The following is a 15,701-nucleotide window of genomic DNA, read 5'->3' on the forward strand; positions in this document are numbered from 1 at the left end:
GATAGGTGGCTACCATTTCTGATGTTTGCCTACAGGGAGGTGCCTCAAGCCTCAACAGGGTTCTCCCCATTTGAGCTCCTGTATGGATGGCGGGTTCATGGACCACTGGATCTCCTGCGAGAGAACTGGGAGACCTCTTCGGCGGGTGAGACAACAAAGGCAGCGAAAGGTATCGTCCAGTACGTCCTGGAGATGAGAGACCGCTTGGAAACCTACTTGGAGAAGGCCCAAGAGAACCTCCAGAAGGCGCAGCGATCACAGAAGTTGTGGTACGACCAACATGCCCGAAGGCGAGAACTACAGCCAGGAACAAAAGTGTTGTTACTGCTTCCCACCTCCTCGAACCAACTGTTAGTCAAGTGGCAAGGCCCTTACACTGTGCTTCGACGAATGGGACCGGTGACTTATGAGATCGAGCACCTAGACAAAGGCAAGAACAAGCAGGTGTATCACATTAATCTATTGAAGGAGTGGAAGGAACCACCAACTAAGAAAGAGACAGCGTTGCTGATCAAAAAAGTGGAGGATGAACAGGAGGAGGAGTTACTGGAGCAGAGAAGTGTCGAGCCAGTACAGCCCGCAGGAGTCGAGCTGAACCACTTGGAGGAGGCCAAGCAAGCTGAGCTGCGTCACCTAATGCACCAGCATAATGGGTTATTTGTGCAGAGACCGGGTAGAACAAACCTGGTACAGCATCGGATCCAACTCCTCGATCCAACTCCTTCCAGACAGCGACCATATAGAATACCAGAGAGTTTGGTGAAGCCACTCAGGACCGAGATCGAGACAATGATGGAGCTGGGAGTTATCGAACCCTCTACAAGTGAGTGGAGTAGCCCAGTCGTCATTGTCCCAAAAAAAGATAAGACCCTGCGGATCTGCATCGACTTCCGGCGGTTGAACGCACAGTCTCGTTTCGATGCTTATCCAATGCCAAGATTAGACGACTTACTTGAGAGGATTGGACAGGCCAAATATCTAACGACCTTGGACTTATGTAAGGGCTACTGGCAAGTGCCCTTGGAAGAGGAGTCAAAGCCATACACGGCCTTCAGAACGCCAATGGGGCTATTCCACTTCAAAGTACTCCCATTTGGACTTCATGGGGCACCTGCCACATTCCAGCGGTTGATGGACCAAGTGCTGAGAGGATGTGAGGCCTGGTCGGCTGCTTATCTTGATGATGTGGTCATCTACAGCAAGACCTGGGAAGACCATCTTCGACATCTGGAAGAAACGCTGACAAAGATCCAAGCAGCGGGTTTATCCCTCAATGTGAGTAAGTGTGACTGGGCCAAGACACAGACCAACTATCTGGGATATCGCCTAGGAGGTGGGGAACTACGTCCACAAGTGGATAAGGTGGAAGCAGTACGGCACAGCCCAAGACCTAAAACTCGGAAGGAGGTACGGTCATTCCTTGGACTGGTGGGGTGGTACCGTAAGTTCATTCCAGACTTCTCTACGACTGCTGTTCCCTTAACCAACCTATTAAGCAAACAGGCGAAAAACCCTATACATTGGACAGAAGAATGTGAACTAGCTTTTACAACTTTGAAAGAACAGCTGTGTGCTGAACCTGTGTTGAAGAGCCCAGACTTTACCAAGCCATTTATTGTCCAGGTGGACGCCTCTGCAGTTGGGATAGGGGCCGTGCTCGCACAAGAAATTGCGGGGGAAGTACAGCCCGTGGCTTACCTCAGCAGGAAGCTACTTCCTAGGGAAACCCGGTATTCAACCGTGGAGAAAGAGGGTCTGGCAATCAAGTGGGCGTTAGAGAGTCTACGGTACTACCTACTGGGCAGGGAGTTCACACTAGAGACGGATCACCGAGCGCTGACCTGGATTCATACGATGAAGGACAACAATGCTAGGGTGACCAGGTGGTATCTGTCTCTGCAACCATACAAGTTCAAGGTCGTCCACCGGCCGGGAGCCCAGAACAGGACGGCCGACTATCTTTCGAGGTACCCGAACGGCAGTCGGCTTTGAGAGGGGGAAGGTGGTGTGATGAAGTGACTTGTCCCTGGTTGATAATACAGTGCTCACACATACACTTATTATGGCTTACCTGTATTCTCCGTTCATGCCGGTAGCGGCACGGGTGCACACGGCCGCCATTGGCACGCTGGTTTTCACACACGCATATACATCCACGTCATTTCTCCGTCCCCGTCAATAACCTGCCCGATGTTCACTTCCAGATCATAAACACATTTATTTGTCTGTGTTTTTGTGTTGTTTTAGCATCGTGTTTGTAAGATACTTACCATGGTATGTTGTTGTCTGCGTCTGTCTTGTTTGTCTGTCCTTCGGGTTGTCCCCATCGGCCGGCCAACTCGAGCGCCTCCCTGTGGCCTGGATAAGTAGTGTCAAGAATGAGTTGGGAAGCGCTCGAGCAACCGGAAGCCGACTTGTCCATTGTCTGTGTTGAAAGAGGGGTGTGTGTTTTGTTATACTGTCATTTATTTATGTATTTTGTTTATATAATGTATTTATTTATGTGTTACTTATATTTATGCATTTATTTTGATTTTTATTAATGTCTAAATGTTTGGATTGGTGTTAAATGTGTAGGTGTGAATTGGTAAATATGTGGATACTTACCTGTAAGATGTTAATTGGGGTTTGACCAAAGAAGGCGGGGCTTCTAGCATAAAAGGAGCCCAAACTTACAACCTGGTTCAATTTTTTACCTGGCTAGCGATTGGGCAACTGCGGTGCCGTGAGCAAATCTTCTGTAATCTAATTGGTTCAGAGTTTTCTGTGTTGGTTAGTGCATTTATATATTTGTTTTGTTTGTTTTGGATTTTGGTTATTCTTTCGTAGCACTGTAAATAAACCACCACTTACACCTTCATCTTCGAGTTGTCCATCATCTTTTGTGTTGAGGAGGGGGCTGGGAACCCACAGCGACCCACTCATTTGGGACGCAACCTCACACTGCGGTATTAAATGTGATGCGGTTGAAAATTTGGGTGCACCTAACTTTTGTGCTGGTGCACCTATAGAAAAAAAGTTGGGCGCACCAGTGCAACCAGTGCAAAAAGTTAGTCTAGAGCCCTGAATCAGAATCAACCATGAAGAATCAAGATCTGTTTTTTTTTTTTTTTTTTGATGCTCCTAACATTTTGAAGTTTAATAGTAAACGTTTAGTTTAATAGTATTTTTTTATTATTTAATTTGTTTTATAATATTTATTTCTATTAAAAATAGAAAACAAACAGGCAAGGAAATATTTTGTTTAAAAGATGCTCTTGTGTATGTTACTTGTAAATAAAAAGTAATGTTTGTAAGCAATTCATTTTGTGTTTGAAGGTCTATGGTAACAGCAAACCAGAAATCAGAATATCTGCCGAGGTTTAAAATCATTCATAGTGTTTTAAAGTCTTAGTGTTTGCAACTTACTTGACATAGTTTTTTTTTTAGCCTAAATTAGATTTACAGGATTTTAGAATTTAGGCTACTTTTAGTAAGACTAGACAAACTATTGCTTATTCCACAGTAGGGATGTTCATTTCGGTTATTTTTCGATGCTTGTAAACCGATTATTAACCGTTAACCGACAAGATTATTTTAAATTAGAACTTAATTAAATTAGAAAGGATAAGTGTCTGTGATCACACAGTTAAGCAATGCTAACTTGACAATGAAGACTTTTTATTATCATAATAAAATATGAGTGAGGTTGCCAGGTTCATATAATAGATATTTTGTTAGCATTCAAATACATCTTAAAACACGGAAACATTTGGATTTGTGTTGAATGAGAGACCCAACATTATAGTTTCAGTTTCGCTTTAGCCTACATGAATTGGTTTTGGCTTGTAGTTTATTTAGCCTAGCTTATATTTTTCATTCTTATTCTTTTCTGAATACTGTTAAATTGAAAGGATGTGTTGTGGTGTGAGGGGAACAACAATAGCCTACCCATGCTTAAAGTTTTTGTAAGCATTTAGCTTCTGCATTAGGCCTACTTCTGAATGTAATAATAAAATGTGACTTCGAGGCCTACACGATTTATATTTATTTTATCACAAAAATGCTATTTTATATCAATTTAACCATGCAGAAAATATTTTTTTTTTATATTTTGATAAATTACCGAAACATTGCTAAGTGTATTAAGCGAGTGTAATCTTCAGAAAGGCGCTCTCCACTCCAAAGGAAATTAGACTGCTCCACTCCTGCTCGCAGGGTTCTTACACCTTTTCCAAAGTAAAATTCAAGCACTTTTCAAGCACTTTCAAAGTGCATTTTCAAGATTCTTCAGCACTGTGGTAAATTACATGTTCACATACATGAGTTCATTTTAAATCAGATGTTATTGTGCTAATAAAAAACAACTGTATGGATTGCATATAACATTGCCTAATATGAATAGCCAACATACAGTATACTAATTATATAATTTAAAATATTTAATTAATATAATTTACAGAGTATCTGCAGTATTTAAAAAATAATAATTTAAAGGCTTTTTAAGACCTGCACAATTAAAAGTAATACTGTATGAGTGGAGTAGGGCTGTGGTAACACATTAATGACTGGTATAAAATGACTGTAAAAAATATGATGCTAAACTAAAATTTGTGAAAAAAAGTGAAGGTTTTTCACAAATACATTTCAGCCTAAAATTACTAAAATGTAATCAAAAATAAACTATAAAATTATTAACAAAATTTAACTAGCCCAAATGAAAAAAGACATTTTTTTAAGCATAGAAAATCAGATAGAAGTTTAATTGTCAATTAAAAAATATTTTCAATTCACAAATCTCAAGGACTTTTTTTCACTATTTACAGTGTATCTGCAGAATTTTTAAATATCATTTTAAGGCAATTTATGACCCTTTTTAAGAGCTGCACAAATAAAATGAACACAGTATAAGTGTGGTTGGACAATATACAGTAACATATTAAGCCATAAAATGACATGATTTATAATTCAGATTTTCACAAAAACAAAACATCTTATACAATGGCATTTCAGCCTTTATAACTTCAAAAGGTATAAATCAAGTATATAATTTATAATATTTATTTAAAACATAAATATTACCATCTTAATTGTTTAGGTTTTTAGAAAGCCCATACCTTCTTTCACATTTACAACACTAATGTGTTTGCTGCATAAAAACATGGGTCAATATTTGTAATAATCTGACTAAACAGCTGAAAATTCGCAAATTCATTCTGTCACAAGGTGGCGCTTTAGGAGCGCTGAAATATTACCGTTTTCCTAGTTACGGCTGTACACAAAGCAGTATTGAACATTAAGCATTCTGAGGACAGTCGTTAACTTCAGATACATTCATATAAAGACATCCTTGCCGCGTTTTGACTTTGAAACGTGCAGCGTGCATATATATTCAATGACTACGTTTACATGGACACCAGTAATCTAATTAATGACCTTATTCTGAATAAGACAATAATATGATTAAGCTGTTTACATGAGTTGCTTTTAGAATATTCCTTTCATGTTCCCGTTTTACATGTTATAGTACATAGATCGATTAATGACACACATCATTAGGTCCACACGCGACACTATCAGTTCATCTTCCTTATAGACTTTTGGATGTTTCGGTTTTAATTTTACAAAAAGCTTGAAGTGGCACTGGACATATGCAACAAATATTTTAGAATGTGTGAGTTAAAATTTGCCGTGGTCGCATTTGTGCGAGTGCATGCTGTGATGCTCCAAAGCGTCTGCTCCATACAGCCAGCATTTCAGAGCCAGTCAGTTTTTAGAAAAAAAAAAAAAGAAAAAAAAAAAAAAACACACACACACACACACACACACACACACACACACACACACACACACACACACACACACACACACGCACACACACACACACACACACACACACACACACACACACGCACACACACACACGCATGCACAGTCACCGAAAGCCAGTTTAGTTTTACTTTTTTTTGTTTGTTTTCATTTTGAAAACCCTGTTATCTTTGCCGTTTACCTCACATTAGCCTACGCTTTGGAGGCTTTCATTTATATTTTTTATTAATTAATTTGATTGCACAGTGTTTGCGCGCCCTGTAATAAATTGTTTAGTCGGCATACAACACAGCATGCGATGGAGTCCATTCCTCGTCTTATTAGTTTTTGTTAATAAATGCTACATAAGCTAGTTTTATTTTATTGTTGTTATGCTGTTTAAATAACAAATCCATCTTTTAAGAATTTGTTTTAATCTTAAAATTGATAGGTGTAGCCTATATATGTAAGCAAAACCAAGATCATGAATTCGAAAGTAAAAGTGAAAAGCATACTAAGACATTCCAATAGCGGAAATCCCTTTCACAAAATTAAAATCACAAATAATACTAATGAAAAAGAACGGGTAGAATGTTAAATACGTTTTCATAAAACTATAAATTATGATAACAGACAAACTATTTATCAGCAATGAGCATTGATTAATCCCATGTTGTAGCAAAATAAATAAATAAATAAAAATGAAACCAAAGCATATGCATGTGCGATCAACTGAGAACGTTATGCAGCGTTCCAGGCAACACGTTACCCGTGGTTTTCCACAACTTCTACCTGTGAAAGTGCACTGGAAAGGCAGTCAAACCCGTGAATTCCCACCCGTGAACTCGTACTAGATCGACGCACTCCCAGTTCCGAGTTCTGACGTGACATAGCCCGCGAAACAACAATAAAGCCTGTAGGGGTGCGGTGTTTATGCAAGTGGCACACGGTGGGAAAATAGAGTTTAGGACAATATAACGTTGCAGTCAAATTATTAATAATATAAAAATAATAAATGCTTGGCGTGACTTGCCTGGAATGCTAAAGTCCTGAGTCGTGGTTTGAAGACGTGATTTACGAGCTCAAAAACCTGCCTGGAACGCAGCATTAGTGTGTATCCTGTCGCAAAATGTGGCGAAAAGTCCTACACAAGGGTAATAGTGTGATTAAGGTGTGTACATGTCTTCCATAATGCGACTAAAATAGGAATACTCCACCTGTCTTAATTCGATTTGTGTTTACTTCGATTATGACTTTAGTCGGATTAAATTAATCAAAAATCTCAGTTTACATGGTTGCTTCTTAATCAGAGTATTGTCTTAATCGCATTAAAATCGGAATATTGTTGTCCATGTAAACGTACTCAATGACGTCTTTGCCTTTTGAAGTTTTATCCAGGCCTATCCCGATTCTAGTATTTCTGTTCCCAACTCTTAAACTTATAATTAAGCCTTTTCTTATACTATTTAATAAATTTAAAACTTTTTATAGCCTTAAATTTGATACAACTAAATTGAGGTGTTTTAAGGACCAACAGGAGCCCTCTACTTTAAAATAGTCCAGTGAAACATTTTGGTAGCCCGACTAGAAAACACAACAGCCCCGAGACATCGGGCTGGTGATTTTGTGAGCCCCAAATTCTCGTTTTAAACATAATACGTATTTGACGTTTTCAAGCCATCATGGACTGAGTAATAGGCTCCCGGTATATTTTATCTGCTGCTCTGTTCCATCAGCATAACAAAAAAATTACTATTTAATATAAAAGCGAATTAATATGAAATTGATGCAACTGCATATTCAAGCACTTTCAAGCACTTCATCCAAAATCCAAACATTTTTCAAACCTTGAAAACACTACATTAAAATTTATAAATGTTATAATTTAACAAGATTTTCATGATAGTATACACTGTGTGCATAATTATTAGGCACGCTGATATTGTGGTCATATTTTTTCCAAGCACATTTGACCAATTCCAAACCAGATCAATCTTAATAACTACTATTCATTTCATATTTAATTATTTATAAGTGAAATATAATTGTCCATGAAGGCTGGAAGTGAAAAACTCCTCATATTCAGGTGTGCAGAATTATTAGGCACATTTTCTTTTACAGATAAAATGAGCCAAAAAAAAAGATTTACTTCAGACTGAAAAATCTAAAACTATTAAATGCGCATGAGAAGGATGCAATACTAATGCAATACTGGAATTTGCAAAGTTAAGGCATGACCACCGGACAGAAAAACGCTTGTTGCGTCTGCATTGTCAGAAAAATAGGTGGAGGAGAAAAGATGCATGATAATTCCAAAGATTTACGATGAAGAATTAGTTATGAAACCATCGAACCATTTAGTCTCCAGTGCCACCTTTTTCCAGAACTGCAACCTACCTTAAGTCTCCAGAAGTGCAATGTGTCAGGTTCTCAGAGACTTTGCTTGGGCAAAAAAAACTAAAAAATGACTCAATTAATAAGAATAACATTCTGAAGTGTTGTGAAAAACATGGAGACTGTTTTTTTTATATAGACTTTATAGACAGATGAGTTGAGAGTGGCTCTTAAAGGACCAGCACCACATCCTCTTGCAGCACCTTTCAAAAATATATTTTCCAGAATCTGGCAGTAAGCTTTAACCCTTGTGCATTCAAAAAAAAAAAAAAAAAAAAGTTACACATAGGTGCAAAATGGACAAAATATGTCCATGTCCAAAAACTGCCATAAAAAATATGATTTATTAATATTTTTTCCCACTTTCACTGATGTCAATTTTTTAACCAGCATGTGTTCTATCCATAGATACCAAACATTCATTAATTTTCAGAATTTTAACCCTTTAAATTCTGGTTTGTTTACATAATGCCACAGGTGTTTTTTATGAAAAAATGAAAAATAGTAGTTAATTTCCATATATTAAATGATAAGCAGAATTTTTTTCTTTACTTATTAGCTTCTTGGGTGTGTCAATGAAGAACAACAACATTAATTTTGAGGCATTTATATTTTTTATGTAGTGTCAGATTTTTTTTAAAAACTAACACTTAGGGCCATAATGGACAAAAATATCCATGTCAAACAACTGTCATAGAAATTTTATATATTAATATATTTTTTCTACTTTCACTGACTGTTGTTTTTCATCAGCATCTCTTCCATTCATAATTACCAAACATTAATTCATTTTCAGAATTGTAATGCTTTAAAAACTGGTTTCTTTCCATAATGCTGTCTGTCAGTGGGCAACACTAGCTCCAGAGATTCCTCTGCTGAGTAACGTCTCTTCATCTTGCAAGCAATGAAATGACCAAGCCCTCAAGCACCAAATATGTATAGGTTTTGCTTTGTCTGTCTGGACTGTGCGAACACTCTGACTAAACAATCAGTGTTTTCTTGTGGTGAAAACAAAAACAATCTGTTTAAGGGCTTCTGAACTTCTAAATCAAATTCAAGCTCACATTTTATCTTTGTACAAAAACAATAACAAATGAAAAAGTGCAATCAAGGAATAAGATGTGTGTTTGGGTGAAAAAGAAAAGTCTTCAACGCTCAATTAACCTTCTTTGACCTTATTCCTAGTTTTCACATGGCCCTATGACCCTGCCAAGGGTGAGACTCATATATGGAGTGGGATTTTTGATTGCCAGTGCAATATCATTTCTTTCAAACATATTACACCCATAAAAAATTTAGTAAACACATGCAAACCACACTCTGACATCCTTACCAACATACCCACACAATTTTAGCTGCATTATTTTTCCAATTGACTCTATAATAGGCTATAATATGCATAAGCAGAAAACACAAAAAAGTGAGTATTTCTTTCATATGCCAAATTTGAAAAAAATGGCACGATCTAGTAAAAAATTGTAAAAATTTAAAATTTGAAGCCTTTCCGATGGAATGAATTCCTATTAGCAAATGTTGCATAATTTTATAGTCAAATGGCCCTGGGTTAAAAAAAAATGCAGTTTTAATGGGTTTCAATGTGGACATTTTTGTCCTTAAGGTCCTGAGTGTGAGTATTTTTTGAACGGAGGGTAAAATCGATTTTTTGAAGGAAATGAGGGTGAAATGTTAAAATTTCAATAAAAATACACACCTGAGCCACGATTTATGCAGTTGGCATTAACACAGACACACTTAAAACAAAAAACAAAACTGAAATGGACAAAAATGTCCATAAGGTCGCACAAGGGTTAAGAGTTCATTTTGGTCCATCTCTGCAAGACAGACATTTCAGGACAGGAGATGGACTAAAACTGAAGTCCCAAAACTTACTGCCAAATTCTGGAGGATAAACTCAAAAGAGAAAGTCTCTGAGAACCTGACACATTGCACTTCTGGAGACTCCAGGTAGGTTGCAGTTCTGGAAAATGGTGGCACTGGAGACTAAATGGTTCCTGATGGTTTCATATCTAATTCTTAACATTAATTCTTACTTTTTTGCAATTAACATGCAACTTTTTTTTCTTCTGCCTAATAATTATGCACACAGTGTATATTTCTCTAATTTCCCACGTATTTTCCAGGACTAAAGAAAATCAGTAATTATTTTTAAGAATAATTTTTCAGGTTTTCCAGATGCATGGGAGCCCTAGATAAAAGATGAAAGCAAAAAATGATTAACTTACAGAGCTCTTTTGGAGGTTTTGATGACTGCTGATAATCTAATGAGACACTCGTCTGATTTCTTGAATTTCTGAAGCTCAAACTCCTCCAGCTCCTCCTCTGATGTCAACAACACAAAGACCAAAGCAGACCACTGGGCAGGTGAAAGATCAGCAGATGAGAGACTTCCTTTGCTAAGGTGGGTCTGAATGTCTTTCACCAGAGTTTGGTCGTTCAGTTCATTCAGACAGTAGAACAGATTGATGGATCTCTCTGGAGACAGATTAGCTTCAAATTTCTGCTTGATGTACTGAACTTCCTTTTTGCTCTTGTCATTGTCATTTTGCTGCGTCAACAGACCCTGTAAGAGTCGCCGATTGGACTGGAGTGACAAACCAAGGAGGAATCGAAGAAAAAGATCCAGATGTCCATTATCACTCTCTAGTGCCTTGTCCACTGTAGTCTTGAGCAAATCAATCATGGTTTCACTTTTGAAAAGAAATATACTTTTCTTTTTTATGTTTAAATGTGCATAAAGAGCTGCAATAAACTCTTGAATGCTCAAGTGAACAAAGCAGTACATGGTACCAAGAACAATCCCAGTTTCCTCCTTAAAGATCTGGGTACACATGCCTGAATACACTGATGCCTTATAGACGTCAATACCACAGGCTTCCAGATCTCTGTCATAGAAGATCACATTGTTTCTTTCCAGCTGTTGAAATGCCAGTTTCCCCAGTGAAAAGATGGCATCTTTATCCCAGGAAACATCTGGTGTATATTCTCCATCATACTTTCGTCTGCTCTGCTGGATCTGAAATCTGAGAAAGTGTGTGTACATTTGTGTCAGAGTCTTGGGAGTGTCTTCAGTATTTGACTGCAGAGTTTTGGAGACATCATCAGCCTGATTGTTTTTCACAACATTATTTCTTTTCTCCTCTAAAATGTTCTGGAGAACAGTGGCTGAAATCCAGCAGAAGACTGGGATGTGGCACATGATAAAGAGACTCTTTGATTGTTTAACATGATCAATAATCTCTTTGGCCAGATTCTCATCTGTGACTCTTTTTCTGAAGTACTCCTCCTTTTGTGCATCATTGAATCCTCGTATCTCTGTCAGCCGGTCGATACAGTCAGGAGGAATCTTACTGGCAGCTGCTGGTCTGGTGGTGATCCAGATGAGAGCAGAAGGAAGCAGATTTCCCTTGATGAGGTTTGTCAGAAGAACATCCAGAGAGGCTGGTGATGAAACATCAGAACATGTCTCATTATCCTTAAAGTTTACAGGAAGTCGACATTCATCCAGTCCATCAAGAATGAACAGTACTTTTTGGTTCATTCTTGTAAGGTTCAGATTTTTTGACTCTGGAAAAAACTGAGTTATAAGGTCCATCAAACTTAGTTTTTCTTTCTCCTTTAAGTTCATCTCTCTGAATGGAAGAGGAAATATGAAGCTGATATCCTGATTTTCTTTTCCTTCAGCCCAATCCAGAACAAACTTTTGCACAGAGACTGATTTTCCGATGCCAGCAACTCCTTTTGTCAGTACAGATCTGATCTGCTTGTCTTGTTCAGGTGCTTCAAACAAATTTGTGCATTCAACCTGTATTTCTTTTGATTCATGACGTCTGGAAGCAACTTCAATCTGTCTTACCTCATGTTCAGTATTGACCTGTTCACTACAACCCTGAGTGATATAGAGATCTGTGTAGATGTTATTCAGAAGTGTAGAGTCACCTTGCTTTGCAATTCCTTCAATCACACACTGATATTTCTTCTTTAGGCTACATTTTAGCTGATGAATGAAGAGCAGCTCATCTAAACAGAAACAAAAATACAGAATATTTTAATCTTATTTTCTCTCCTACATTTATAAGTGAGTCTGGCAGATTGCCATGAGTCTCTTACCTTCTAGAGTATCAGCAGCTTCATCTTGCTTCATCTCTCTCAGGAAGTAGAGCGTGAGATCAAGAGCTGCTTCTTTGATACTGCATCTGTTCTCATTAAAATCCTTCACAAAGTATTGTACGTCCTCTTTTTGTAATATTTTCTTAAACTTGTCCAGTTCTTTCTTTAGAAATGTAATTATTATGCTCTCAAGATCCTACAAAGCAAGTAAAAAATAAATGAAAGAAAAAAAAATCTTCATCCATATTTGATAAAAACTATTTTTTTAATAATTAAAAATGTTTGTAAAAAATCAGTTTGAGACAAATGTTAATTAGCTGTCAGTATTAATAATACATTATTTTATGGGTTCTTAAAAAATAATGGTCAAGAAGAATTAGAAATAACATTTCTCTTGCACTATTATTCAATAACACATTTGTTTGTCATATTTATTAATTATTCATGAAGATGCGTTTCATTACCTGGAAAATCTGTAGGAAACTGTTTGTAAAGTCCTTGTGGTTCCTTTTAGTCTGGGAATCTGGATCTAAGGTTTCATTCTGAAGCCCGCTGCTCAATAAAATAAATCAAATTATTGCATTTCTGGGGAAATATGACTAAAATCTCTTGTAAACATGTTCTAGCAAAAGGAAAAACAATATTTGATACATTTATGAACTATAAAGTTTAATGATAAGTATACACTTTCTAACACGTGTAAAGAAAAAATAAGAAACATCAAATACCGTATGGTTTGTGATGCTGTTTCTCCACTGAAGTCTGGTACGTTACCCTTTGAGCGGTCACTCTTCACAGACGCAGAGCTGGACACATGTGATCCTGATCTTACACTAATGATGCAGAGAGAAAAACTTTACTACAGGAGGTTCATCCATGTTTTATATTGGCACTCATTCTCTCTAATCCTTCACAGAAACACTTGCAGAGCTTTAAAGATAGCAGTCATTCTTGTTTACAGACTCACATTTGTTTCACAATATCTGTAAAGCATTTTTGATCTAATTGAAGACAACCTTTTCTTTTTTGAGAGAAGAAATGTCAGTGTTACACAGTTCTGTTAGCATACTTCAATTAAAGAGACCATATGACACTATTTTAAAAGTTCATCACTTTGTTTATTGGGTGTTACAATAACAGTAACAATGTCGTCGTAATAATTACCCATTTGATACAGAGTCCAAGTCTGAGCTGAACCTTTCACAGTGTTAAGCTTTCATTTTGCAACTCTCTTACCTTTCAGATACAATCTCATAAAATTATAATTTTTCTTTTTCACCGTAACAACTTAATGTCCTGAAGTGCCAACATATAAAAACTGTTTTTATAGGTGTGGTTTATTGTATTTCATGTACAATTTATTTAGGTGTGTATAGCTCAGGTGTGTATGCACTGCATACGGCTCAGGAACAGCATGATGAGTACAGTAAATCTTAACCACTGATTCCAAACAAAGCGGGTTTGCTTTTGCATACAAACACACAGCGTCTCCACAACATGACGACAACACTACAACTCGCTAATACGCTAATATTTCACATTGTGATGCAGACATTTGTGAAAGTAATATCTGGACTTCAATCAAGGTATTTTATTCATTTCTGGATCAGTGTTCTCTGTTAGAGAGAATAAATCGCTTTGCAGGAGACTTATGACATTTATAACTCTAAAGATCTTACACAAACAGATACATTACACACTAAAGGAAAATGAAAACATTAAGAAGCATCGTATGACCCCTTTAAATTAAGTGTGTGGTCATTTCTAAATGTCTGAATATACATTTATGACCTAAAAACAAAATCACTGATGTGGAATAATTTACTCAAGTATCTACATATCAAATGCTGAAGAGCGACTGTAAATTATGATTCTGATTTTCAGTTCTCAGATATTTATAATCTATTGGCTACTTTTTAAATATATTTAATGTTATTTTAGCAAAGCTTCTTTAGAGCAAACATGTGAAAGTCCAGCAGTGTTTAAAATGATTGTGTGAAAACAGACTCAGTCTTACCTCAGTTTGTGTGAGAGACTCATCTCAGACGGAGAGTCCTTTCCTCGCTCCTCTGACATACTGCAGATAAACTGCCAGAGATCAGCACTGGGTTGAGAAAACTATCTGCTGTTCAGTTTGACCTGGAGATGATGACCCTTAATGAGATCAAGAAATATCTGGAGTTAGCAGCAACACAAAACACTAGATCAAATAAAGTCCGTTATGAACAAATGCACTGCCATGTAGAATAAACAAATGGTCTTCACGAGAAATGGCGGATTTAAACATACTTTCGATTTCGCATCACAAAACAACAGCAAAAAAAAACAGAAGCGAAAATACGGAAATACCTTTAGAAACAAATTCGTCTTCAATAACCCCTTTTGGAAAACTTACTTGCAGTCTTGTCCACTAAGAAGAGCAGTATTTGAAACGATCATTTTCTGTCCTTTAGGCCTGTAGTTTGTCAGCAATAATGTCCACTAAGAAGAGCAGTATTTGAAACGATCATTTTCTGTCCTTTAGGCCTGTAGTTTGTCAGCAATAATTCTCATATCTCTCAGACAGATTGGATTAAATACAAAAACAATGTCCGCGAGTGTTAAAATTAGTAGGGTCTGCGCTAAAGTTGTATCTATAAAATGATTTCTAGGACATATATTGGATAAAATCCTATGAGCATCGCTTTGTTTTGCTATCTGAGTGTTTTCCGCAGTTACTTTCGTTTTCGTCTTCTTCGTGGGTTTTTCTGTAGGGTTTCGAACGAGCTGAACAGTTACTGCCACCTGCTGTACTGGAGCCTGAATTATATTTATAATTTATAGAAACATCATTTGTTATATTTTTAAAGTTGTTGTTTTTTATTGTTTTTACTGTACAAACTGTACATCTACTCGTCACAAAAAATTCAACATACTTTATTTTTAATAAAATATTGTTTGCAAGTGATCTAAATTATTCTAAGACTCAAGACATTTCATCATAAATCACATTTATGTTAGTATATGTGTTCTATAATAATACATCTAATAAATCATACACATTTGAAGCTAAAGGAGACTCAAGTAAAAAAAAAGTGTAACAAACGTTACTAAAGAAAAGCAAAACAAATCATTTATTATACATTTTTAACATGTATTTAACATTTATTTAGGTTTGTTGAACTTATAAAACACATCATTTGCTTCTTTTAAAGATGATTATAAATACAATTACATTATATGTAACAGTGTATAAAAATAAACATTTACAAAAGTTTTAGGTGATCATAAAAATGGCTTACATTTTTCTGCAAACAATGATGTCCATTCTGTGAATGAAAGATTTACAAAAATGTTTAAGTTGAAATATAAACAAAACAATGAGAAACTGATGGTCTGTTTCAGATCCTCAC

The 15,701-nt window shown here is 36.6% G+C and overlaps 1 protein-coding gene across 1 annotated transcript in view; it reads right to left on the minus strand.

Moving 5' to 3' along the window:
• Positions 1-14,385, minus strand: part of LOC141338843 (protein NLRC3-like) — a 31,433-nt gene extending 17,048 nt beyond the window's left edge. Inside the window, exons 1-5 of the mRNA XM_073844459.1 lie at positions 14,327-14,385; positions 13,038-13,142; positions 12,774-12,861; positions 12,310-12,505; positions 10,425-12,219 (exon numbers count right to left, since the gene is read on the minus strand). Of these exons, the coding sequence (XP_073700560.1) occupies positions 10,425-12,219; positions 12,310-12,505; positions 12,774-12,861; positions 13,038-13,142; positions 14,327-14,385 (2,243 nt within the window). The remainder of the gene's footprint in view (positions 1-10,424; positions 12,220-12,309; positions 12,506-12,773; positions 12,862-13,037; positions 13,143-14,326) is intronic.
• Positions 14,386-15,701: the final 1,316 nt, after the last annotated feature.

Source organism: Garra rufa, chromosome 7 (genome assembly GCF_049309525.1).
Source record: "Garra rufa chromosome 7, GarRuf1.0, whole genome shotgun sequence".
Lineage (NCBI taxonomy): Eukaryota > Metazoa > Chordata > Actinopteri > Cypriniformes > Cyprinidae > Garra > Garra rufa.